At 62.4% G+C, this 26167-nt stretch overlaps 2 protein-coding genes across 6 annotated transcripts in view; one reads left to right on the top strand and one right to left on the bottom strand.

The window, feature by feature from the left end:
- Positions 1 to 1241: 1241 nt before the first annotated feature.
- Positions 1242 to 12112, top strand: SLC16A3 (solute carrier family 16 member 3). Of its 3 annotated transcripts, none has more exons than XM_010354356.2 (5): positions 1242 to 1392; positions 8560 to 8808; positions 9311 to 9454; positions 9728 to 10483; positions 11323 to 12112. In XM_010354356.2, the coding sequence occupies exons 2-5, from the start codon at positions 8586 to 8588 to the stop codon at positions 11595 to 11597; spliced, it is 1398 nt and encodes a 465-aa protein (XP_010352658.1). In that variant the 5' UTR covers positions 1242 to 1392; positions 8560 to 8585; the 3' UTR covers positions 11598 to 12112. The 3 variants fall into 3 exon arrangements, with proteins under 3 accessions (XP_010352658.1, XP_030779014.1, XP_030779013.1); XM_030923154.1 differs by having other exon boundaries at positions 1243 to 1376; XM_030923153.1 differs by lacking the exon at positions 1242 to 1392 and adding an exon at positions 1812 to 1948.
- The window catches only part of CSNK1D (casein kinase 1 delta), a 33320-nt gene continuing 18793 nt past the window's right edge, over positions 11641 to 26167 (bottom strand). Inside the window, exons 3-10 of one of the 3 annotated variants that reach the window (XM_030923157.1) lie at positions 25820 to 25968; positions 25002 to 25230; positions 24474 to 24644; positions 23761 to 23909; positions 22010 to 22181; positions 21459 to 21598; positions 18569 to 18632; positions 15264 to 17420 (exon numbers count right to left, since the gene is read on the bottom strand). In XM_030923157.1, the coding sequence (XP_030779017.1) occupies positions 18600 to 18632; positions 21459 to 21598; positions 22010 to 22181; positions 23761 to 23909; positions 24474 to 24644; positions 25002 to 25230; positions 25820 to 25968 (1043 nt within the window). In that variant the 3' untranslated portion in view covers positions 15264 to 17420; positions 18569 to 18599. Of the gene's footprint in view, positions 12675 to 15263; positions 17421 to 18568; positions 18633 to 21458; positions 21599 to 22009; positions 22182 to 23760; positions 23910 to 24473; positions 24645 to 25001; positions 25231 to 25819; positions 25969 to 26167 lie in introns of those variants that run through there. The other 2 variants (XM_030923155.1, XM_030923156.1) reach the window with 2 other exon arrangements.

Below are 26167 nucleotides of genomic sequence, written 5' to 3'. Positions count from 1 at the left end.
AGGTGTCTTGATGGCTTCAGTGGGGGCCCCAAGCCCAGCCGGCAGGCCTGGTGACTCAACAATCCGGGATGGGGAGCACGGTGCCCCCGCCTCCCCAGCAGGCAATACCTTGTGGAGGATCCATTCCCACGGCTGTCCACGGTGCCCCACACCCCCTCTGCTGCTCTCCCTCACCAGAAACTGATGAATTGCCTGGTACAGGAAGACGGGAGCACCACCTGCATCACCCAAGATGGCTCCACCACCTGCCCTAGGCAGTAGCACGGCCCAGCTACGTGGGGTCTTCATCCACGAAGTCCGAGGCCCCCTCACCACTTGCCACAAGCCTGGGTTCTTTTTTTTTTTTTTTTTTTTTTTTGAGACGGAGTCTCGCTCTGTCGCCCGGGCTGGAGTGCAGTGGCCGGATCTCAGCTCACTGCAAGCTCCGCCTCCCGGGTTCACGCCATTCTCCTGCCTCAGCCTCCCGAGTAGCTGGGACTACAGGCGCCCGCCACCTCGCCCGGCTAGTTTTTTGTATTTTTTTTAGTAGAGACGGGGTTTCACCGAGTTAGCCAGGATGGTCTCGATCTCCGGACCTCATGATCCGCCCGTCTCGGCCTCCCAAAGTGCTGGGATTACAGGCTTGAGCCACCGCGCCCGGCCGCCTGGGTTCTGTTCACAGGCTCTCATCTTGATGTCTGGGGATGGGGGTGGTTGGGCCCCAGGTAGGAGTGAGGGCCAGACTCAGCCTCTGTGAGTGCCAGTGGGAGGGTGGGCTCATTACATTACACAGAAAGAACAGGTGGCCTCACCGGACTTGGCATCCTGGAAGGCTGGGCTCCAGGTGGAGAGCGAAGGCCCACATGGCCTCATTGCCAGGGATGGGCCTCCCCTTGCCCTCTGGAGGGGTCCTCCATTGATACCCACTGCCTCTTTTGTGGGAAGGTACCGGCTTACTGGTGCCTGGGCCTCTGAAGCCCCAGGGTCTGTGAGGGGCCAGTTAAAGCGTCCCTGTGGCCCTGACAACTAGACTCCTTGGTCCAGGCCAACAAAGGCCTTACTCCCTGGAGCTGCCTCAAACCTCGGCACCCAGAGTGCCCCGTTATTTCCATGTTGCAAACAGGCTGGGAGAAGCGCCTCGCGAGGTCCAGCGGGTGGACAGGCCTTGCCTCCCCGAAGGTGGAGACGTCCGGGTTCTCAGCCGCGAGCGGGGCGGGGCAGGGGCGCAGTGCTGGAGTGGGTGGCTTTGCAGGGCCCCGCAGGGCGCGGAGCCACCTGGGGAAACGGAAGTTCAGGGAGGGCGAGGCCGTGCCCCAAATCCAGGCAGCGCAGGCAGCGGGCCGCTCCCCGAGCCCGGAGGGGCCGCCGTCCGCACCGGGACCGACGAGGAAGCGGAGGTCTGAAGAGGGACAGGTCGGATGTGGCCTCAGAGAGGGAGGATGCGGGCCCCGGAGCTGAGCCAGGCGGCCGGAACCCCACGGGGCCCGCGCGCCCCTCCCCGCCAAAGGGGCCCCGGCGTTGGGGCGAGGGGTCGCTGCCCTGGAGGACGCTGGGACCTGCCGCGCTGCGTTCCCCGCGAGCCGGGGAAACGGGGGACGGGGGAATGGGGGTTGGCGGGGAGCAGCGAGCCTGGACTCCCGGGAGGCGAGGCAGGGTGGCCCCAGTCCCGGGGCGCGGAGCGGGCAGGCGAGCTCCAGACCGGGGGCGCCACGGGGACGGTTCCGGTTGGGGGGTCCCTGGGCCCGGCGGGGCTGTGGGACGCGCCGTCGGGGAGCTGCGGCCCGGGAGCCCGTCCGGAGGCGGCGCGGGGTCCGGGCGGGGCGCGCAGGGGCGGCGCCAGGCGGTGACGTGCGCGGGGGACGTGCCGCGCCAGCGACCCGAGCACTTAAAGTCGCCCCCGGCGCGGCGCCGGGCGGCAGAGGCGGGCAGAGGCGGCGAGAGGCGGGCGGAGGCGGCCCAGCGGCGGCAGGTAGGCGCGGCCGCGACGCTCGCGCGCCGGCCGGGGCCCAAGAGCTTCCCCGTGCCCGGCAAGGGGGCGGCCTCTGGGTCCGCACTCTCGCCCCCACCCCGCCCACTTTGTCCATCAGGGCCGGGGGCGCCGGGGGCACGGACTAGCCCTCTCGCCCCCCGCGCGGCCCCCACCGAGGGCTCCCGAGAGGCAGCCGCGCCCCTCCGCGCCCTCGCATCCCTGGCTGCCCAGTCTCGTCTCCCCCGGTCCGGCCGGGCGCCCACCCGTCGGGCTGCCCTCAGGGGCTGGGCTCCGGCCAGGAGGTGGCTGCGCTGGCGGCCAAGCCCGGTCCGGGTATAAATAGCTCGGTCCGCGGCGGCGGGGGGCGCGGGCTATATTTGGTGGGGCTGCTGCAGCCCTCCCTGTATGGGTGGCCTCCCCGAGGGAGTGGGGAGCACGTGCGCTCTGGCCGAGGCGCTTTCCCCTGTTCACACCACCCTAAACACTCCCCGACCCACACCCGCCCTTGGGCAATGACTAACAGCCCGTGCAGGGAAATGTGGGATCCCCTCCAGGGCCAGGCTGGGCTCCCTGGGTTCGCCCTACCTCTACCCCGGGCCCCAGGCTGGGAAAACCAGGCACAGACTTTGGTAGCCTCCCACTTCCTAACCCACGCCTGTTTCCCCATCTGCAAAGTGGGTTGATCAGGAGCCTCCCTGGGTGTTGGGCCAGCCAAGAGACAGGGGCTGCAGAGTGGAAGGGAAGTCCTTAGCTCTGGTGGGGGCCACCAGGGGTGGCTGGAGTCGGTGAGAGACGAGGCGGGGAGCGGAGGGGCCACTGTCCTCCTCTCTGTCCCAGAGGCACCAAGCTTCCTGGCCAGGAGGCCTGGGCTGAAAGGGTCCCTCTCCTGGTGATGGCCAGAGTTAGGCCTGTTGGGCGGGAAATGGCAGTTGGCCCACCCCAAGGCCCAAGGGCTTGTCCATGCTGAGCACAAGGGTGGGTGGTCTTGTGTCTACTGGGGCTGGGGAGTCCAGGGTCCCAGCTTCACTTCACAGGCCTGGGAGTCAGGTGGGGGCTGGCCTGACCATGCTGGGAGAGGAACTGTTCTCCAGCGTGGTGTGGAGGAGGCTGGGCTGGACTCCCTCATGGCGAGCAGGAACTGAGGAGGTGCTAGGAGGCCATGGGGGGTGTCTGCCCCCAGAAAGGCTTTGAGTGCACGGGGGCACTACCTTGGCAGGTGCAGTCTTTCCCCCAGGGCTCCGTGGTGTGGACAGAGTCTGGGGTGGGCATCTGGAGGCCTGATCTCAAGGCAGACTTGGTAACGACCCCATGTGACCTTGGGCAGGGCCCACCATCCAGGCCACCCAGAAAGCCATGTGGCCTGCATGGTCAGGCCAGCCCCCACTGACTGAAGCAGGGCACTTTACTTTGGAGGTGCAGCTACCAGAGGGCTCTATGGATCCCAGCCCAGCCGTCAGGCCGGACGGGTCCCCCCCACTGGCCTGCAGTGACCCTTATGCCAGGCTTGGCAGGCTCAGTGGTGGGTCCTGGGGTGACCTGACCACGTGGGACAGAAGGGCCAGTGCCGCCCCCTCCAGTGAGGAGCCAAATGTGGGCTACACTCTGGGCCCCAGCGGGGGCCTTCTGGGCGGTGGCGCAGAGCCATTGGAGGTGCCCAGGCCCTGGCGCAGGGGCGGGGCGGGAGCAGACAGGGCTCGGGGAGTCCTCCCAGCATCACCTGCCCCAGTCAGTCCCATCTGTGAAATGGGCCACGCCGGGCAGCCGCACGCACAGAACCGCGGGGCCCTGCCCCGAGACCCGCGGTTCACGAGTTGACGTCCCCGAGCTGCGCCCACTCGACCCACCTCTGCAGCAAGTGGAGCCGGCCCCGCCCTGTGGCTTCGAGGCCCCGACGCCTGGCTGGCTCCCGGGCTCCGCTGACCCCGGTGGACCCGCGCGCCGGCAATTACGGTAGCGTCCGGTAGGGCGCCTACTGCGGGCAATACGGGGGCTCCTCCCATGGCGCGGTCACGTCCCCCACGTCCCGCGGCCGGCGGGGCGGGACCGGGCGGAGCATCCTTCCCTCCCCCTCCCCCAGGTGGGCCCCGCCCAACCTCGCCCACCCGCGCCGACCCCCGCCGGCAGAGCCGGGAAGCCGGAACCCGCAGGCGCCCTCCCTCCAGCCCGGGCCGGGGTGCGCCGAGGAGGGACCTCTCCTGGCGAGGGTGGAGTTTGGGGTTCCCCCCTCCGCCCCCCACCTCCCGCCTTCCTGCCTCCTCCGGGTCACTACTTCCTCCCGGGTCCCCACGACGCCCGCTGGGCGGCGGTGGGGTGGGGGCGCCTCCTGACCCGAGTCCCCCTCTGGTCTTGGCCTTCGGGCACTGGCTTTAGGGTGGAGGGGTGCATGGGAATCCAGGAATGGGGCGAGGTGGCCTCGTGGAGGGGCGGCCTGGCAGGGTCCAGGAGGCCTGGGAGGTGGGGGAAGGCGGCTCTGGACCAGCTCCGGCCCCCACCGCCTCCCGGCCCCAGGGCGGTGACCTCAGCCTTGAGAAGGGGTCTTCAAGCTCTGAGACCCCGCAGTGCCAGCTCAGGCCTGAAGCCGGCGGCGGCGGCACATGCAGCCTCCCTTTCCCACGTGGGACTTGAGCCCAGTCCCTCTTGGGGCACCAGTGGGGGCTCCTGGCCCTGGGTGTAAGTGGCCAATCCGGCCTGTGCGTCTGCCCCGCCAGCCCCTGCCTTCATGATGTAAGCGGACACAGCGGCAGGGCACGGGCGTGCGCGGGGGTCTGCGGGGGTCAGAGGTGGGGTGCAGAGCCCAGGCCTGGGGCAGCCCCTTGCGCAGCGTCCACCCCCTGCCAGCTCGGCCCGGACACCTTTGCAGGCGGCTGGGGCGGGGCTGCCGGGGGTTACTCACGCTCCTTCCTTGTTTGCACAACAGGGACGGCGGGGGAAGAAGGGAACTCAAGGGGGCCCCTCCCCCGGGTGCCGCGCCCTCCCGCCCTCAGCACCCCTTAGCAGCCAGGCGCTAGCCACAGAGGGGCCGCTTCCTTGGTCCTCAGGCAGCTCCCTGGGATCCAGGAAGGAAAGGAATTGCCCTTTTCCTGCTCCGCCTCCTGCCTGGGCCACAAAGGCAGGGCCGAGGCCCATCCTTCAAGGGCTGGAGTCAGTTAGGTAACAGACCTCGGGCTCGGGGCTCAGGCCACTGCACGGACCCAGGGAACAGGCTGACAGTCCAGTGGAGGCCTCAGCAAGGCGGTGGCACTGTGCATAAACCTGAGGACGTAGGCGGGTGAGGGGTCTGCAGGTCCAGACGCCTGAGGGGAAGCATGCCAGGGTGCCCACTGCCCCCCAAGGAGGTCAGCAAGGTTACTGGAGAGAGGCCCAGGAGGAGCAGGCGTGGGCAGCAGGGGTCAGGTTCCGGACCCTCTGTGCGTGAGTCCACGTTGGCTCTGCAGGTCGGCATTTCGAGCCACCTGGCATGGTGCTCCAAGCCTGTGACGGGGCAGTGCAGGGGTCTGACTGGCAAGCACCCAGGTCCTGAGGGCTTCATGGTTGAGTCCTGGCCTAAAGCCAGGAGTCCTTACAGACCCCTGTGCCCTGCACCCTTGAGGGAACTGCTGCCAGCAGCCCCTGGCTTGGGAGGGCACACGGCTGTGGGATGCAGGATCTCCTGCAAGGGCCCTTCCCACCCACCCCTGCCCCAGGCCTCCTGCTCAGCTTCCAGCAGCCTGGGGGCCTGGAGTCTTTGGGGGACCCGCTCTCCGGCAGCCCCCACCTGGGAGATCAGCTTTCTCATCCCAGAGGCCAGGTTATTTCTGGGCGGGTTGGCATGCTTCCTGGGGGGCGGGGGGGCAGTAAATGTCAGGGGAAGGCCAGCCTATGGCGTTTGCCCACGGAGAGGCCAGTGCTTGGTGACTGTGGCGTGTGCTCCAGGCAGGACAGCCCCAGGGTGGTCCTCGGAACACCAGGCGACCTGTGCCTTTGCCCATCGCAGCGCCGGGGTTATCCTGGAGATGGGTTGCCTGCGCCGTTGTTTCGTGCCCCTTCCCCGTACTCCGCCTCCTGTGGAATCCCCTGCCCCAAGCCATGTGGGCAGACTGCTGGCTCCAAGTCAGCCCCTGGACACCAGGCTGGAGTGGGAACTCCTGGAGCCATTTCAGCATGGCTGGCACCCCAGGCTGGGTGAGGACAGACGATGGTGCCAGGCTGTGGTCTGGGGGCTTGTCCAAATGCCTCATCTTGACACAGAAAATGGCCCTCCCCATGTGAGCTTCACGTGGAAGCCACAAGCACCTCAGGTCTCAGAACATGCTGTGCCCTCCTGGCCAGTGAGTCCTGGCACTGCCCCAACCCTCTGCCAGCCCTCCTTGACCCTAGTTCAGGGGCACCGCGTCTCCTGAGGGTGGCCCCCAGCCCCTGCCTCCTCGCGAGCCCTCGTCTGTCTCCGGAGGACCCTGGCAAGCTCCAGATGCTGGGTTTGCCTGCATCCCCTGCCCCCGCTGGTGCAGCCAGGAAGACTGAGAGGCCCTGGTGCCTCTGTGTTTTGGAGGGGAGCCTGGGGTACGCGAAATCTGGCTCTTCTGTTTCTTGTATACACCTTTCTTTCCTTGGCCTTGCATGGCCTGTTTATTTTAAAAAGTGTCAACCCGCAACCCCAAACAAGCTGGGGTCCTGAGGCCATCAACTCCTCCAGTCTTCCCTGTGACCCGCAGTCTGCATCCTTTCTCAGTTTCATTCCTCAAGTGCATATATTTTTAATATCTATCTTGTAGTTACCCTGCTGTATACTGTCATCTTAGGAACCTTTTAAACTTAATACCAGTATGAGCAGGACCTACCCTGCCGCTTAGTGACCCCAGACAGCATGTCCTGAAGTGCTGTGTCCTGAGGAGGTGCCACAGTCCTCCTCTGTCCTGTCCCAGGCACTGTGGTGGGGGCATCCGGTGTCCAGGTGCAGAACCAAAAGCTGCTCCCGGGTTTCACAGAAATGGTCCCGAGGCCTTGGCCCCAGGGAGCCAGCACAGATTGGGGAGTGGACCTCTGGCCCTGTGGCGGGGGTCTGTTCTGCTCCAGGGGACCGCATCTGCCTTGTCATCATCCAGACAGCCACAGCTGGCTCCTGGGTCCCCTCGTCAAGCGGCATTTCCCAGTAACAGTGACTTCGTGGAACACTTACAAAGCCCTTACAAACCATCCTTGGACCTCTAAGGCAGGGACTCCAGGAGGCACAGCACCTGTGGTGGGGATGGTCAGGCAGGCTGGATGTGGGGAGGGTTTGGAAAGAGTGAGGAGCCACGCACGGAACCCCTCAGACTCCCAGCAAAGGTCCTTGCCCTTGTGCGGGTCCTGCCTCTAGTCACGTGTTTGCCTTAGAGGCAAAGTTGGGCCGTCACGGCGGACCCACCAGGATGGGGTCTGCGGACACACTTGCAGGAGAAGCCCAAGGAAAGGGGGCAGGGTGGAGCCCCACAGATGGCGTGGAGCGTGCGCAGCAGGCCTGCTGCTGCCTCCCAGGGCGCTGGTTCACAGCACAGTCTGGAGAAGCTTAGCCGGCTGGACCAGACCACCCAACGTCTCAGGTTGCAGCTCCCTGGTGAGGAGAGGACAAGGTGACTTCTGGGTGGGTTGGGGCATGAAGATGGAAGTCAGGCCTCGGGTTCCAACTTGACTCAAACGAACTGAGCTCCTGGAGTTTACAAAAGGGACACCAGCTTCAGACATTGTGGGGGCTGGCGTGGTTTGCTCTGGTGGGCTGGGTGGGAGCCTCCCCAGCCTCTCCCCTCCCCAGGAGGCTCCAGACCCTCCTGATTTTAGGCCGCAGCCTGTGGGTCACTCCAGGCACAGGTGGGGTGAGTCTCTTCTCACTGGAGAAGTTGCTGAGCAAAAGGGCCGGTGGGAGGCAAGGGGGCATCCAGGGATAAGGGGCCAGCTCTGCCCCCCCTTCCCCACCTCACCCACTCTAATACTGCAGCCCCTGTGCTTCCAACTGCCCCCTCCAGCCTGGTGCCCAGCCCCTCACCACCAGCGACTGCCCGCCTCCTCTTGTGCAAGCTCCTGGCGGGCTCCACTGAAGCCAAAGTGGGCCCTTGGGGGCAGGAGAGCCAGAGCAAGGCACGCTCCACCTAGATTTAGACAGGGAGAGACCTGGCGGACGCCACCCCCAGAGGCCCCGGGGTGAGCTCAGTGCTGGGGACCGGAGGTGCAGGCTGTTACCAGAATCATAGTGAGTGTGGCCCTGCCCAGCACGGGTCAGCCAGAGCGAGCCAGGACAGAAATGACGGCCAGGCCGATGTTCCTGCCGGGGGCTGCTCCTCCCAGGAGGTAATCTGAGTCCTGGCCGAGCCCAAAAAAGCCACTGCCCTTTAGAGCCAGCTGTGTGGGTGCAGGAGGCAGTGCAGAGGGAGTGGGACCCCCAGCTGCTAGCCTCCCTCCAAATCCTCCTGCCTCCACCAAGCACCAGGTCAGGGGGCCACCCGTGTGGGCGCTGGGCAGCTGCCCCTCAGCTGAGCTGCGGGGCCATCCAGCCCAGGTGTGTGTGCCACCCAGCTCGTGTCGCTCCCCGACAGGCTGCAGCTGGGATGATCACCCCGGGCAGCCTGAGTCAGCCTGCGTTCTCTCTCGTTCTCTCTCAGGTGAGGCGTAACCAACCCTCTTGGCCATGGGAGGGGCCGTGGTGGACGAGGGCCCCACAGGCGTCAAGGCCCCCGACGGCGGCTGGGGCTGGGCCGTGCTCTTTGGCTGCTTCGTCATCACCGGCTTCTCCTACGCCTTCCCCAAGGCCGTCAGCGTCTTCTTCAAGGAGCTCATGCGGGAGTTTGGGATCGGCTACAGCGACACAGCCTGGATCTCCTCCATCCTGCTGGCCATGCTCTACGGGACAGGTGAGGGCGGCCTCACACCAGGCCCCCGTCCGGGGCTCTGCTGGCAGATTCTGCCAGGCGCAGGAGCCCGCGTGTGGCCAGGCTCGGCAACAGGGCCTTCTGCCTGCTCCCCAGGAACCCTGGAGGGAAGCCCTTGGGGCCGGGATCCTGCTGGGCAGCAACATGTTCTCCACAGGGCCAACCCAGGCAGGGCGCGAAGTCCATCCTGGCCCCTGTCCAAACGGGTCGGCTGTATTTATAGACAGTCCCAGAGGACAGGGCTCCCGAGAGCCGTTCCTGAAAAGATGGCTGTTCCTGAGCTGCAGGGACCCACGGAGCCCAGCAGGTGGCGCTCGCGTGTCACTCTGGCCTGCGCTCTGGGCCTGGCCCCCAGGGTGCCCCGGTGCCCCGCGGAGGGAGGGGTGGCGTGGGAAGGGGAGGCCGGCTGCAGACTGAGCTCAGTGGGCTGGCGGGGGCAGAGCTGGCTGCAGGCCCAGCCCCTCTCAGCTGCTGCCCTCCTCAGGCCCACTCTGCAGCGTGTGCGTGAACCGCTTTGGCTGCCGGCCCGTCATGCTTGTGGGGGGCCTCTTTGCGTCCCTGGGCATGGTGGCTGCGTCCTTTTGCCGGAGCATCATCCAGGTCTACCTCACCACTGGGGTCATCACTGGTGAGTGGGGCCGGCCGGTGGGCCGCAGGTGCTGGGAGGGGCGGGGGCTGTGCACTTCTGCTCCTGGGTCCAGGCCTCTGGAGGACAGCAGGGCGGGTGGCTGCAGGATGTCCTGGCCCCACCTCGTTGTCCCCCTCTCGAGTGTGTGGGTGACAGGGGCTCTGCACACTGGGAGCCTAAGCCCGTGGGAACCTGGGGGTAGAGACGCGGGTCTTGGGCTTTGGGGGCAGCCTTGGGGGGCGCTCTCACCACATTACGTTCCCTTTGCTCCAGGGTTGGGTTTGGCGCTCAACTTCCAGCCCTCGCTCATCATGCTGAACCGCTACTTCAGCAAGAGGCGCCCCATGGCCAACGGGCTGGCGGCAGCAGGCAGCCCCGTCTTCCTGTGTGCCCTGAGCCCACTGGGGCAGCTGCTGCAGGACCGCTACGGCTGGCGGGGCGGCTTCCTCATCCTGGGCGGCCTGCTGCTCAACTGCTGCGTGTGTGGCGCACTCATGAGGCCCCTGGTGGCCGTGGCCCAGCCGGGCTCGGGGCCGCCGCGATCCTCCCGGCGCCTGCTAGACCTGAGCGTCTTCCGGGACCGCGGCTTCGTGCTGTACGCGGTGGCCGCCTCGGTCATGGTGCTGGGGCTCTTCATCCCGCCCGTGTTCGTGGTGAGCTACGCCAAGGACCTGGGCGTGCCCGACACCAAGGCCGCCTTCCTGCTCACTGTCCTGGGCTTCATTGACATCTTCGCGCGGCCGGCTGCGGGCTTTGTGGCGGGGCTTGGGAAGGTGCGGCCCTACTCCGTCTACCTCTTCAGCTTCTCCATGTTCTTCAACGGCTTCGCAGACCTGGCGGGCTCCACGGCCGGCGACTACGGCGGCCTGGTGGTCTTCTGCATCTTCTTCGGCATCTCCTACGGGATGGTGGGGGCCCTGCAGTTCGAGGTGCTCATGGCCATCGTGGGCACCCACAAGTTCTCCAGCGCCATCGGCCTGGTGCTGCTGATGGAGGCGGTGGCGGTACTCATCGGGCCCCCATCGGGAGGTGAGCGCTGTGCCCCAGGCAGTTCCCCATGTCTGCCCTTCCCATCAGATGCCTGCTTTGCGAGGCAAGGATGCACACCCCTAGGCAGCCGTCCGCACTGTGGGACTGAGCTGAAGGGGGGTGCACTGTGCTGAACCGACCCTGATTCTGCGGGGGCCAGCGGATCTCTGTTAGGAGTGGGGGGCTCGGTCTGGCACAGTGCACCCCAGACAAGGCAGCTAGTGGCTGGATCCGTGGGGTGGGCAGCTCCTCCAGGCTCTACATGGGCACCATGTGGCAGCTCCGGGCAACCCCACAGCCAGTTTTTGTATTTTGGGGCCTCCTTGTTGAAGGCTGACTGAGCTAACATGTGAGGGAAATTAGGTTTGACTGGAGCAGCCTTGCCCAGGCTCTGGCTGCCTGGCGAGGGGGTCCTGGGCTTGGGGAGGGCCAAGGTCTCACCTCCAGACTCCTGTCTTGGAGTCCGCGGTGGCCAGGACACAAGGCTGGTGCTGAACACAGCAAGGCTTCTGGTGCTGCCCACTGGAAGCCTCAGGGGGATTCCGTGGGGACCAGCCTGACTCCTGCCAACAACCAAAGCCCAAACTCTCCGCAAAGCCACTGCTATTTTTAGCCTCTTAAGTCTTCGTTCCCCTGGGGAGGAGGGAGAAGAAGCTGAGGAGGGAGGATGCCCCCAGCTGGAACACATGGAGGAGAGAGAATACCTCCCAGCCCCACGAACTCAGAGGCAGACAGGGCGACCCGTGTGTGCTGAGACATAGAGACACAGGCTTGGGGGGAGCTCTGGGCCCTGGGGGCAGCCCGCAGAAGCAGCTGGGACTAAAGGGGTCTTCCTACAGGCAGGCTCCTGGATGCGACCCACGTCTACAAGTACGTGTTCATCCTGGCGGGGGCCGAGGTGCTCACCTCCTCCCTGATTTTGCTGCTGGGCAACTTCTTCTGCATTAGGAAGAAGCCCAAGGAGCCACAGCCCGAGGTGGCGGCCGCGGAGGAGGAGAAGCTCCACAAACCTCCTGCAGACTCGGGGGTGGACTTGCGGGAGGTGGAGCATTTCCTGAAGGCTGAGCCTGAGAAAAACGGGGAGGTGATTCACACCCCGGAAACGAGTGTCTGAGTGGCTGGGCGGGGCCGGCAGGCACAGGGAGGAGGTACAGAACCCGGCAATGCTTGCTATTTATTTTACAAACTGGACTGGCTCAGGCAGGGCCATGGCTGGGCTCCGGCTGCCGGCCCAGCAGATCGTCGCCTGATCAGTGTTTTGCGGGGGAAGGTGGCGGGGTGGGAACCATGTCATTCCAGAGTGGATCTGTGGTGAAACCAAGCCACAAAGTTACAAGGCATCCTCACCAGGGGCCCCGCCTGCTGGTCCCAAGCGGCCTGCGGCCACTGCTATGCTCAAGGACCTAGAAACCCGCGCTGCGAGACAACGTGACTTTAATGGGAGGGTGGGCCGCAGACAGGCTGGCAGGGCAGGTGCTGCGTGGGGCCCTCTCCAGCCTGTCCTACCCTGGACTCTCACATGGGGCCTGTGCCCACCCCTCTAGTGTCTTGGGGACAGCTCCTTCCACCCCTGAAAGGTGGAAATAAACCTGTATGTGGGTGGAGCGTCAGGACAACGGTTTCCTAGGACTGTGTGGTTTTGCCGTGTGGCCTGTGTCCCGAATCTCACATCTGCTGGTAGCCTGGCTGTTCCTACAGTGGCTCTGTCCTCACCAGCTTTCCCTGCAGCAGCACAGCATTCGTAGCAGGGGCAGGCACTGCGTGGAGGGGGGTGCGGGGCAGGCGCCTGGAGGCCGCCTGTGCCAGGGTGGTCTCTGAAACATTCCCTGGGAGCCCCTAAGTGGTGGTTATATGGGAGCTGAGGTGGAACAGGCCACTTTATTCACTGCCATGTTTAAGAAACAGGACTCTCCTGCCTTCCCTTTTTCGCCCCTCTGGCTGGCAGTGTGCGCGGTGTGGCCGGTGCCCAGGGCTGGTCTTTGTGCCGTCCTCCATCCAGCCTGGCCCACCACTTGGGCTTGTCCTGGGCACCTAACACCCACCTGCCCTCGTGGCCAGCAGTGGCCTGCGTGGCTGGGAGCCCGGTCAGAGGCCGCTGGGGCCCTCAGTAGGTGCGTCGTGGGCGCTGGGGACGGCAGCGGGTGCCCTGGCGGGCTGCGTGCAGCCGGAGAGATGCCATGTCCCTGCTCCTCTGCAATGAAAAGCAAGCGAAAAGTGCACATCTCAGCTCCAGGTGCCCCCATCTGCCCCTGGCCTTGCCCCAGCTGGGCTGGAGCTCTCTCAGCCCGGGCTCATGCCTGCAGCCTCAGGGCTGTGGAGGCCTCTAGCAGGGCTCAGGCTGGCAGGCAATGCCAGCAGCTGCAGGGATCAAGGTCCAACTCTGCACAGCCAGGCCCATGTGTCTCGACAGAGTCCACCAGCCCCACTCAGCAGCTGAAGGGAGAAGTCGGACGAGGAGGTGGGAGCAGGCAAGGTGGTGGGAAGCAGGCAGCCTGGGCCTCAGAAGACACATGGCCTTCCCCGGCCGGCACCCCCACATCAGGGCCCCATGGGGGCTGCTCAGACCCAGGGGTTGCCGCCTCTGGACCTGGCTGTGCCTGGTTCTGCTGGCCTCAGGAGTGACCCGGGCTTACAGAGGTACTGGCAGGGAGGTCATGGGCCGGGTGGGGGGTGCTCGCTCCTGGAACCCTCTGTTTCCAGGTATCTCGGGCCCTCACCCTCCCCTAGGCAGGAAGCAGGCCCCTCTAGCTCAACTGTCGCCCCTCATCTGCCCCACTCTGGTCCCCACACCCACAGCACACAGAAGAGGCCCAACACGAAGTAGCCAGGCAGTGCTGCTCCTAGACAGACATGCCTGAGGGGCCCTGCTCAGTGATTCAGGAGTGGTCCAGATGTGGGAAGGCAGCCATGCTTGGCTGGGGACACGGGACGTCTGGGGGCTGGGGTCCCTGTGCCGTGGAGTGGGTGTTGAGTTCTACCAGCCCCTCCTTCAGCTGGTGCCTTTAGAGGAAAGAAGCCATGGGGCAGCGGGTCTGCTCTGACACAACAGGCAGGCTTGAAGGGAAGGGAAGCCCGGGGCCCGCTGGAGGAAGCTGGGCGCAGAGGTCTGGTGTGTGGGCTGCGCAGGGCTACCCCCAACCCCAGTGACAGATTCTGGGGCCAAAAGTGGTTCAGGTCTACCATGTTGTGAAGACCCCCTGACCAGAGACACATCCATCCAGAACCACTGCTACGTGTGTGTGGGGGGGGGGGGGGGCGGGGCAGAGGGCACACAGACTTCTTCACACGATCCCAGATCAGAGGAGGGAGGTGTTCACCCAGCCTGGGCTTTCCCAGAGAACAGCCCTGGAACAGATGTGTGCAGGGCCCGTGCTGGGGGAGGTGGCGGGGGAGGCGCAGGGAACCCAGAAAGGGCCTGGTGGCCACAAACGCTGCCATCCCTGCGCCTTCCAAGGGCTCTGTGGTGAAGCTCCCGGGAGGCGTTGCCTAGTACCTGGAAGGCCTGCTCTTCCCATCTAAACCACGTCTGAGGACACGGAGCCAGCCAGACTCAGGTGCAGAGAACAAGCCCTCTAACCCGGTCCGCTCAGGCCCTCACAGATGAGATGCAGAGCCGCCACCCAGCAGGCCCTGAGGACATGCAGCCCCTGCTCCCTCTCAGGGCAGGCAACCCCAGGAGGGAGGCTGTGGGGCTGGGAAGGTCAGGCAGGAAATGGAACTTGGGTCTTGCCATTTTCCGGTTGGGGCCGGTGAACGGGGCAGGAGCTGAGCCTCACCCACGGCCACAGTGAGGCCCCACACGCTGTCTCAGTCTGGGGCAGCAAAAGGGAACCATGTGAGGCGGCCTGGAGACGGGAAAGGCCCTGGTAGACGGCAAAATCTGGGCAGGAGGGGCTGGCAGAGCTCCAGGCCACAGGCCTCCCCAGGGTCGGGGCGGAGTGCGTCACGGGCAGAGTCGGCGGGACAGCCCTGGAACCCCCTCAGCACACACCCACGTGAGGCTCAGAAAGCTACACTGTTCTTAGTTCGAGCAACCTCCACGCAAGTGACCCGAAGTCCTTATGCTTTCACTACAAACCAAAATATCCTCATCTTAGGCAGTGTGACCCTGCTGGCGTGGCTGTGGCCAAGGACCAAAGGAGTGGCCTGGAGTGGAGAGTGTGAGGTGGAGGTAGGGGCGGGAGGGGAGCTGGGAGGGGAGGCGGCCTAGCCTGGCTGAGCTCACCGACACACGAGCACAAGTCAGGAGTAGGTGCGGACCTCCCTGCTCCGGCAGCCCGACAGCCCCCGAAGGCCTTGGATAGGGGCCACTGCTGTGTGCTCTGGGAGAGGGGCAGAGAGGAACCGCATCCTTGTGCCTGTGCAGGGCCATTGGGGCAGCACCTGGGCTTCAACAGCTCAAGTGACAGGGGAAGCCCTGAACACTGCAGCCCTATGGCAGTGGGAATGGACACGCGCTCACCCCAGGCGGCTGGAGTGCCGCTGCCGGTGCCACCTCAGAGGGCAGGGGCTCTCCAGAACCATCACACAGAACATGCGTGGACTTCCGTGTGCACACCAGAGCCCAAGGGGGCAGCCACGGCGAGGAGCAGCAGTCGCCACCCCTCCCTGCCCAGCAGGAGGCCCAAGGCACAGCTCTCCTCCTGCTCTGCCAGCTCCCAGACACCCACAGCCTGAGAAAGAACAATCATCTCAAAAAAGTATTTTCACATAGTTCACCTCAATGCATCGAAAACTCTCAAGCTGATGAAATAAAGACCACATGAAAAGGGGAGGGAAGAAAGGTAGAAGTCATTATGAATTTATTATTTACACAATTGTTAAAGTACACAAATACAGTGGCGACACAAACGCACAGCTTGGAGACTGGCCGCCAGCGCACAGCTGACAACGTCCTACCTACATTTCCTGCACGGGGCGATGGGGACTAGATACTGGGCAAGGACTGTCACAAGCACACTCCAAAGACACAACCTGGCAAGGCTCGGGCTGGAACCCGGGCGCAGAGCTGCCTCGCACAAACGTCCTGGCACTACATCAGGACCACGGGTATTTACAAAGCCAGCTTGCGCCACTTCAGGCCACAGCCGCAACGTCTCTCCGGGTCGGGGACGTCTACCTTCAGGAAGGCGTCCAGCAACAAAGAAAATCTCTAACTTGGCTCTGACCCACCCCGACTTCCCTCTGTACTTCGACACACAGCTCCCACCCGCTCAAGGCCCCGTCCTCCAAAATGCTTACACAGTAACCAGCCTAGGATTCAGAAAGCACCCATGGACTCAGCCAGCCAGCCAGCTGGGAGCATGAACAACTGTGTTCTGGGACGCCAGCCAGTTACGGTGTCCGGGGATCTCTGGGGAGGAGAGGGAAGAACCCAGGTGCACATCTTCGGGGCCCTAGAGTCCAAAGGGAACATTGTCCATCGTGATGGGGTCCAGCAGAAGTGCCCACGAACACAGACTGCACTGCGCATCGGGGTTGGGAGCACACGGCCACTGGCTACTGGCCAACTGCTGCGGAGTGAGAGGCGAGAAGGCATCCTGGGAACCTCAGGGCCCAGCAGTGTGGAGCCTGGGGCAGCACCAGCTCACGGAGGCCGCCTGCCTTCTGGTGGGACTCGGCGCCACGCACGCTGCTTCACTTCTGACCAAGAGACACGCGCCCAACAGAAGGTCACAGAGCGCAGACCCTACTTCCTGGCCATGAAGGTTCTGGGTCGGGTTGGGAGAGTCACCTGCTCCTTGGCACCTCAGGGTGGGTCCTTCGGTCCTGCCGGCTTTTCTGAGCTAGTCTTGGCACCCGACAAGGACAGCCCTGCTCCCAGTTTTGAGCGCAGGCATTCACACAGACCGACTGCCAATCCGCACAGGAGCACTGAGTGTTGAGAAAATGTACCGAGTGCAAAGGCAGCAAAGGCAACCAACACTGCAGTAACCACACGCCTCTCGGGTCACAATCCTCTCCCAAGGGACCAGAAACGCATCTTCCACCTTAATCCTGGGACTCCCAATTGTCCTGCTAGGGTCTCAAAGCCTCTGCTTTCAGGTTCTCAGCTGCCTGCCCACCTCCTGGGGAAGAAGAGCGCAGTGCTTTGCCTGGTAACACCCCCCGCGCACCCCTGCTCCGCGGCAGCCTGCGGGTCCCTAACTCCTCTCCAAGGGCCTCAAGAGCTCCCAACAGCAGGCATTTCAGTTACAGGAGGAGGGAGCGTGAGACGCCAAAATCAGGCTGAAGAGGTCCCACCACACATGGGCACATACCACAGACTTCTGATGAGAAATCTCCTCTCCAAAGTGGACAACAAAACAAACCCAACACACACCCTTGAGATCTGCCTGCGCCCTCTCCCTGCCCGACTCCACCTCATACACAAACTCCAATCCAGCGTCTGTCTCAGAATTCCTTAGAATCAACATTTTTTTGTAAGACCGCAAAAACAGACAAGAAAGAAACAATAAAAAGACAGATTTTCTTTACACAGATTTAAGCCAGTAATTTTTAGCAAAATGATACAAAACTGTCTTAACCAAGTAGAAGATCGGTAGTTACAGTGGAATCGTCAGGGAGTACAGGGCGGCCACCACTGGAGGGAGCTGAGGCCCTGGAAAGGGAGTCTGACTCTCTGCAATTCTCTCTCTGCTTTTCTTCCCAGCCCTGTTACAACCGAGTTCACGTGGAGGGCCGCAGTGCAGCCCCAGCGGTGGCAGCTCTTGGAGTCTGTCCGTTTAGTCTGTTTCCCCCATGAGCGTCGCTGGGTGAGTGGCCTGGAGAGCTCCCGGTGTTAACATTTCGATCCTAGACCGGGGGACGCGTCACTAGTAAAGCCATTGGTAACAGAGTAGATCAGCCATGCATTGTCTGCCCTTCACAGCAATAAGGAGAGTTCTCATCGGTGCACGACAGACTGAAGACCACTGGAAGCCACCCGACCAGGAATCTGTCGGAGCCAAAGCACAGGAGAAGGTCAGCATGGGGCCGGGGGAGCCAGTCAGGCACCCGGGCACAGATACCACAGTGACGGTGCTCGGCAGGGAGGGGACGCACCGCCACTGCCTAGCCCCAGTCTAGACGCCTGCGTCCCTCGCCACGCACAGGGGCCTCTGTGGCCGGGACACGTGCTCAGCAGAACGAGTGACAGGAAGACGGGAAGGAGGAAGAGGCATGCAAGCAAGGTGCCCGCAGAGCCGAGCTCGGCACGGTCGGAGGATCAGAGTGGAGCGGAGACGGGTGCTCCTGCCTCCCTTCCTGGAAAGGAACCTGGTGTTTGAAAACGGGTACCCCTCTCGGGGAAGACGTGAAAAGCAGTTCCTGTCAACACATTTCCAGAGTGTGCACAGTGTGAAAACTGCAGCAGGTCTCCCAGCGGCACGGACCCGACAGAAGCGCAAGCCCCTGCTGGAAGGAGCTGCCGAGCGCGTGGCCGCCAAGGAAGGAGCACAGCGTGGACGCCGGCCATGCACCGACGGCGGGGAGTGAGTGGGCTGCAGTTGGAGGAGTTAATACAGATGAAGCTGCGTGGACAAGACGGCTGGGCAGAGACCAAGTGTGAAAAGAAACACAAAACAAGGACAGAGATAAATGAGACAGGAAGAGAGAGGCGACTGGAAAAGCCGGCATGGCAGAGACCGCCAGGAGTGTGGCGCGGCAAGAGCTTAGGAGCCCCCAACACAAGCGTGGAGCCACTCAGCGGAGCAGGACACAGACGCCCTCCAGGCACGGCCCACCCTAGACAAGGCAACTCAAGTGCTCAGGGCACCCGCCTTGCCGCTCCTGCCCCACGGGTGGGCGCCCAGGACAGGAGGGGAGCAACGGCACACAGAACGCAGTCATGGGGAGGCCACAGGCCAACAGGATGGTTTCCTGGGCTCACTCTGTTCTAAGGCTCTCTGTGGACAGCCCCCCCCAAGACTGGGCAGCGGACTGCCCCGCTCTGCACCCCACGAGAAGAACAGAGCAGAAGAAGCCTCACTCTACCTCCAGCACCTGGCATGCAAGCCCAGCCCACCTGCAAGCTCCCACGGGCGGGGCATGGTGGCTCCCACCCACTTGGCACTGCTGCCTGGCGCCCGCCGCGCGCACACTCACCCAGTGCTGCCTTCCGATGGGAGACGAGCAGCTACTTGCCGTGGTGTTCGAAAGGAATGCTATTCTGAGGTGGGGAAAAGACAGCTGTTGGTAAGCGTCCCGCCGGCCCCCTGACTACCTGTGTCGCCGGCCCCATGTCCAGATGGGCGTCCTTGCCTCAACCAGGTCCACAGACTGACGGATGCCGCCTGGGTGAGCCCAGGCACGGCGCACAGCCTCACTTGCCTCTCGGGATGGGCCTCTGGATAGGAGTGGCGCCCACTCCTCTTCTGCAATCACTTGCTCTTAAGGCCAATGAGGGCACGGGACAGGCCCTCCTGAGTGTTCTCAAGCACTAAGGAAACCTGACTCCCAGCGGGATGGCAGGTACTGGGCAGCCCCACAACTGGGTCTCAGGGCGCAGCCTGCAGGCAGCGGAGACGCACGTCCTCGCCACTATGACAACAGGGCTCAGGCCTAGTCCTGGACAGGGGTTGATCAAAGCGAGTCATCGAATGTTGAAGTGAGGAGGCCTTCTTCTCACAAAGTAAAAACCCCAAACAGACTCAGCAACTAGATGGCCTTTACGGCCCAGGCTACCGTGGCCAAAGAGCCCTGGCCGAACACCAACAGCCCGAGAAGAGAGGGGTTGAAGACGGAACAGACCAGGGGGAGTCCAGGCTGGGGCGGGGTCCTACAACTATGGGGGCCTCTGTGACCTGCAGACAGGGCTGCCATGTGGTCCTCCACCCATCCACACACCCAGCCATGGCCAGCAACCCCTGGGAGACCTTCCTGCTGCCTCCTCCCATCTCCACGGGGCGCAAGGACTCCTGAGAGGAGCAGAAAGAACCAGGAAGAGCGACGGCCCGAGGAGGAAGACTGGCCGGGGATGAGTCACTGCCCATGGTGACTGTCTCTCCAGCTCACCTGAGCAAGCAGGTGAGGCGTTCAGAGCAATCGAGCCTCCTGTATCCCCTTTGGGACTCAAAACGGGGGGCTGCCGGTCATAGCCACCACGTGTGCCGGTGTTGGCAGAGTCTGGCAGGAAGGAAACACAGCCAAAGCCTTCCCGTGAGATGGTGACGGAGGGGGCCGGCCCTGGAGGTGGGGAGCCCTCAACATGCCTCTCAAGAAGGCCCCCCAGGGTGTCCAGGAGCAGAGGCCAAGATGCTTCTTTTGGAAAGAACACACCCCCAAACCAACTCTCTCTGGAGACTCCTCCCTGCTGTTAACAGTCCACGTCGTATTTCCTCATATGGAAAACAAGGGCCTAAGAGCCAGCTGTGGTTCCTGCCACAGCTCACCATGGAAGGAGGCACTGCTCACGACCACCTCGGGGGCTCGCGGCTATGATGGCTACACCCAGGTGCCGCCAAGGCTGTGTTCCGAGAAGAGGCAGCTGGACTCAGGGCTGTGGCTGCTCAGCCCGCTCAGGACGGCTTCACTGCCCTCAAAGATCCCAAACCACTAAACACTTTACTTTCTTTAAAACAAACAGCACTCAGGCCCCTTCCCTGCTGGCCAAGTGCTGCGGCAAGGCGGCCCAAGTCCAGTCAGTGCCCATCGAGGGGAGCACTCTCGGCTCCTGTGCCATGGTTCAGGGCTACAGAGCCAGCCGTGCGTCAAGAAGACACAAGGGCACGGGCAGACCCTCCTGGGACCTGCTCACGGTAACTGATGCGCAAGTGCCAGGCTCGTGGAAAGAAGCCAGTTAAACCCTCTCCGTGTCTGGAGGTGAGAGCAGGGCTGTGCGCAGGTAAGGGACCCACTCTCGTGATGCAGCCCAGACCCCTTGAGCCCAATTCAAATAACCACGAAGTCAAAATCCTGCATCTTTGGTCTCTTTGGGAGGAAGTTATCACACAAGAAATCCACTTCTAGTGATATCATTAGTGAGTTAGAAATGTGCAGTAACCCCAATCATTTTATTAAAAATCATTTGACCACGGCAAGTGGTCAAGAATGCTCCCCACTCTGGTGTGTTCCTGGCTAGCCAGCTACACCCAGCCCCACTTGCGGCAGCAGGCCTGGCTCCATCCTGTGACCCCAAAAGACACCTCCCCAAAAGCCAGGCTCCAGGGCATTTCCGAACCGAGTTCCTGCTCATGCGGAAGACCCGTGGGGGATCTGGGCACCCCCCAGGATGCCTGCTGGTGAACCACGGCCCTGCCCCACTAACCCTGTCCCTGTTGGCGAACAACCCAGAAAACTATTTGAAGAAATACAATGGATCCATATGGAGAAAGCTGTTCTGGTTCAAAGAGCACGTTAGCAAACGCAGAAGACAACAGAAGCCAGAGGAAAGAGAGGAGAGGCTGCTGCAGGATGCTGAAGAGGAGGCGGCCGTGGCCAGGCCCGGGCTGCGCAACAGGGTACTTCTCGTCCGAGGGAAGACGGGCGAGGCCGTCAAAAGAAGGGAAGCCTTGTCGCAGGGCACGCCACCAGGGAGGGTCGCGCGGGGAGCCCGTGGAGGTCCCTACGGGCCTCCATCCCTGGCCAGCGGCAAGAATGAGGAAGAATGAGGAAGGTTCCCTTGGGCCAGGGGCACCCACAACGGGACGCAAGCGGGCGCGTGGTGTTGGCTGCCTGGGGACAGCTGCAGGCAGTGGGGCACTCAAACAGCAGGAGAAAGCCCCCATGGTTTGCTGGCCTCGGGCACCTGAGACCTGAGACTGCCCACCTGCGACCAGGAGACAAGCCCCATGACGGCCCAGCTTGTCTCCCAGGCCCTCCCGAGAAGCCTCATCTGCAGCAGAACCACGACACCACACCCTGGCGAGATTAAAAACTCTCAAACATGGGGGGAAGAAAGGAAAGAAGGAAAGAAGCCCTGGAGAAACCACAGCCCGCTCTTGACTCAGACGGGGTAGCCCGAGGCCCAGCGCCCGCCCAGGAGCTCTGCACCTACCTGTGAGGTGGACATGCGAGAGGTATCTTGTCGGCCCGTGAGGTCGGACGAGGAGATGTTGACGGGGGCCCCGCGGTGCAACCGCATACTCACTTTCCGCTCTCTCTCCATGCCGGAGACAGGCCGGGGGGAGGTGTTGGCTGAGGACAGGAGAGAAACGGAGTGGGTCGCCCCTGTCTGCTGCCTCTTGCTTGCGGCTTCCTGTGAGAGGCTGTGGCCAGAGAGGACCCCGGGCTGCCTGGACAGTCAGGAGCTGGCAGCAACCGATGGCCACCAATATTCAGATCCGGCCGGAGGGACACAAAGGGACATGGGAGCGAGGTCAGGGGGCTCATAAGGGAGGAACGCGAGATGTCGGAGGAATCACGTACACCGGCAGGTGTCCTCATTTCTAAAGGCACCCGGGCAGCCTGGCTCATCCACCCCAGGAGGAGCATCGCTTGACATGGGGCACTTACAGCATCCACCACCAAGTGTACCCTCCCCACCAACCCTGGGACACAGGAAGTCACCCCAGAGCTGCTCCAGAGCGCTGGGAGGGGGGCACTCACCCGTGTGTGAGGTAGGGGTGAGGGGTGTGGGGGGAGCCACTTCCTGCGTCCCCCGCAGGCGGCCGGAGGCTGTGGAAGGGAGGCCGCGGGTAGCCGGGTTCCGTGAGTGTCTCAGCCGCTCCTCTCGGTCCCTGCGCTCCCGCTCGGCGTCGTCGGCAGCCCGGCTGGCACCCTGAGGAGTCAGGAGATGAGGCCAGAGTGGAACCAGGTTTGACAGAAAGCAACCCTAGGTCCTAGGCTGCCCCGGCCACGGGAGAAAATCCCTACCAAAGGGCACTGGGACAGACTGTCTGCGAAGCCGCCCACAGGCCACGCGTTTCTCCCCACGGGATGCCAGCGTTATCCTCACAAGGGGTCAGAGTCAGGCCTCTCAGCTACCCCAACAATCAAAAAAACCCCACTCGCATGTCATTTCCCTGTGGGCTCAAAACTTCCTTAAACTTCAAAATGGGCAACAGCTGGCCCCCTGCTTCTCTGTGAACATGCTCACTGACACGTGCAGGGAGAGAGACAGGAACCATCGGAGGCCAGAGACAGGCCCCAAATGGTGACAGCTGGGGACGAAAGCAGGGTGGGAATGAGAGCGTTTGCTCAGACGAGGAGTCCACTCAGGGTCCAGACCCTACGGCCTGCGACAGCCTGTGCAGGTGTGGTGGGTGCGGCCAGCAGCCGGGTTTGTGCTGCACTGTCCAGATGCACAGGGGTGGGGAGGTCAGATTCTAAGCCTAGACAGCAGCCTATGAAAGAGCAGATTCTAACTGCCAATGCTGTGTGGCAGGGGCCTGAAAACTACAGCCCCGGGGCCAAACCCAGGTGCCACCTCTTCCTGCAAGTACAGCTGACTGGACACAGCCACGTCCACCAGGCAACACATAGCGGGACACATGCCTGCAGCTGCAGCACCATTCAACCAGCACCGCCCAGACTCCTCAGGCTGCCATTTACGGAAAACACTGGCCTAGACTGCTCTGAGGGCCAGGTGACTCCACTACCGCAGGAGGGTCGCTCTGCCGCCTCCAGAAGCAGCACAGCCTCGGCAGAGGGACCTGTCCGCTCTGCAGAGCGCACCCCTCCCACCACCTGGAGGCGCCGAGGCCGGGTCCAGGGCACCACTGCCCCTCCCTGGCCCCTGCACGACTATCGGACAAGGCCGCCGTTTTTGTACCCTCCCAAGAGGCAGTTCTGCTCCTCCATCAGACTGTCACCTGGAAAGACTCCAACTTCTACTTAAAACTGACAACTAAACAGCAAGTTTTTAATGAAAGAACACAGCAGTTCCACAGGAGCTTCAATTCTGGCAGCAGTGTCTGAATAGTAATTCAGCTCAGACATGGACCCAGGGCTGGGCTGCGTTTTAGAGGCTCCAGGGCATGCTCACACCCGGATCAAGAAAGCCACAGGCAAAACCAGCTCACGACAGGGTCAGTCAGGCTGGACCGGCAGCACCTCAACAGGCCCCAACCCCACTCATCTCGTGAGCACCACAACCATCTGGCACAGTGAACGGGAACACGTACCCCCAGCCCCCACCCTCTGCCCCCAGGGCATGCTCTGGGCCCTATCTTACTTCTTGGCACCCCTTTCTGGCAGACACCCACTTGGTCCAAGTCCTGCCCACTACACACTCGCCCTTCACCACCGGAGACACTCCCTATATGGTACAGCCCCTCAACAAGACGGTCACTGGCCTCTCGCTGACAAGGCATCCCCTGCACACCACACTGAGCGAACATGTTGGCAGCACAACTTACAAATTTGAGCATGTTCCAGTCGAACACGTAGTCGTAGGAGAAGCCCTGGCGATGGAACAGATTCCGGAAAAGCTGCCTCAGGTAGGAGTAGTCAGGCTTGTCATCAAAACGCAAGGAACGGCAGAAATTCAGGTATGTGGCAAATTCGGCTGCAAAACAACAAACTCAAAGCTAACTTGTGAAACCCAACTGCGACTCGAGGTGTCTGCCAACGTCACTGTCTACCTCCTGCTGCTGCACACTCAAGGGGAGAAAGACAGATGCAAAACACCTGTCAGATTTCTAAGACTCTAGGCCTTAAGAAAGCTTTTAAAAGAATTCAAGTCATAAAGCACAATTTAGTTTCATCTGAGGTGTGTATCCTGGGGCAGTCCTACAAATGCAAAGGGAGAGAGGCCCCACCACTGCCCATCCATCCCTTTCCAGCCACTTAGGACCCCAAGGCTCAGGCCTGCCTCACCTGCCATCTCTCCAGGGCCTCCAAGTGCTCTCCACACTGATGGGCACTTGGCAAGTAAGTCAAGACGAACAGGAGGGCAGGCTATTACCACCATACACAAAAGCACCCCACTTTCCTGCCACCACCCCTTTGGAAGGGGAGCAACTCTTCTGACAAAACCCAGGCTGAGCCATCTCAGCACACCTGAGGCGGGCCCGACGCAGGTGCAACCCCCGTGAGCAGCTCCACTGAGAAGAGGCCTCCAGAGACTTACAAGGGTAGCCTTTACACAACACTTCAATGGGGGTGGACATTTTCTTCTCGCTAATCCTTTCGTATTTCTGTCTCTTGGTGGCGGCCTTCAGCCCCTGCCAGGGTAGAGAGCCCAGGTTGAAGTACATTAGCACGTAGCCCAGAGACTCCAAGTCATCTCTTCGGGATTGTTCTGAAAAGAAAAGGGAAAGGCGTGAAGAACGGCACTTGCGTGCTCACGTCAAAGCAAAAGACGCAGCTGGCACTTCCAGTGGAGACGAGCCTCAGACACGCACGCCCGGATCACTCTCACCCAGAGCTGCCCCTTATGCACACTAAGGAAATTCCCGAACACATCACAGGTGACTCAGCAACATCTCAGCATCCACCTGCCCCCATACACCTGGCAGTCATGTGCCAGCCTGTCTGCTGCAAAGGTCTGATGACACACTCGCACCCCCAGCTCCCCGAGAGGCTGGCCTCTCCCTGGGTTGAGGCATGGACATGCCCAAAGGCACCCTAGGTCAGTGACCCACGCCCAAGGGCTCACCAATTCCAAGGTGCGTGTTGATGGAGGCGTACCGCGCCGTCCCTGTGAGGTTCTTGTTCTCGCGATAGGGGATGTGCTGGTGGGTGCGTGCGTCCCGGTACTTCTTGGCCAGCCCGAAGTCGATGATGTACACCAAGTTGCCCTTCTTCCCCAGGCCCATGAGGAAGTTGTCTGGCTTTACATCCCGGTGGATGAAGTTCTTTGAATGAATGTATTCGATGCGACTGATCTGTGAGCAGAGCAAGGCGCGAGATGGCAGCCCAGGGCGGTCTCAGGGAGGGACAGCTCAACTGCAGGACACTGTGCCAGTGGCTGCGTTGTTCCTGCCCCTCAGCCACGGCAGGTGAGTTTAACAATTAGCGAGCGGGACGCCCAACTGACCAAATTGTTCCCCCAGGTGCCTTCAGCAACCCTTCACCCTCCACAGGCCTAGGCGCTTTGCCTTCAGCTCCCACAAAACAGAGAGGTGAGGTGACAGAGAGGGGACAACCCGCCACTAGACATCGGTCTCTCCCAGCACTGTCCTCCGCACAGGCTACACACCAGGATTAGCAGAGAAACTGCACAGAGGTGCTTGGGAATCACATGCGTGTTCCTGAGAGATGGAGGGGCCCACTGCATGGAAACGTGTTATGCTGGTACCGAGAGGGTGGCCTCCAAGCCAGTCAGCTGAGCCACCAGAGCCTCAAGGCTAAGGCTTAGCACATTTCCATTTCCTCTGTGAATTAACAGCTGTAATGATGGCGAGAACAGCACAAGTGAGCGGCTGATTCCACCAGACGGCAAGTATGTGCCAAGTGTCAGGAAACGGTCCTTACCATTTGGTCAGCAAGCAGCAGGACGGTTTTGAGGCTGAATTTCCTGGAGCAGAAGTTGAAGAGGTCCTCCAGGCTCGGCCCCAGCAGCTCCATCACCATGACGTTGTAGTCCCCCTCAGCCCCGCACCATCTGATGGTGGGGATGCCCACTAGGTGAGGAAATCAGACAGCGTTTCAGTCCAGGCCCTGCCTCAGCTCCACACTACGTCTGTGCTGTGCACACCAAGGGGTCCTGGTGACAACCCTGAATGGGGGAGGGGTGACGGAGGCAGAAGACCCCGGCAACGCCAGTCCTCAGGGACCCATCTTCGAGATTAGGCCCCATCTGTTAGCAAATGGCCTGAGGCA

The sequence above is a fragment of the Rhinopithecus roxellana genome, chromosome 19 (assembly GCF_007565055.1).
Source record: "Rhinopithecus roxellana isolate Shanxi Qingling chromosome 19, ASM756505v1, whole genome shotgun sequence".
Taxonomy (NCBI): Eukaryota; Metazoa; Chordata; class Mammalia; order Primates; family Cercopithecidae; genus Rhinopithecus; species Rhinopithecus roxellana.
Note: the sequence above shows the minus strand (reverse complement) of the source record. Positions and strands in the feature narration are given on the sequence as shown.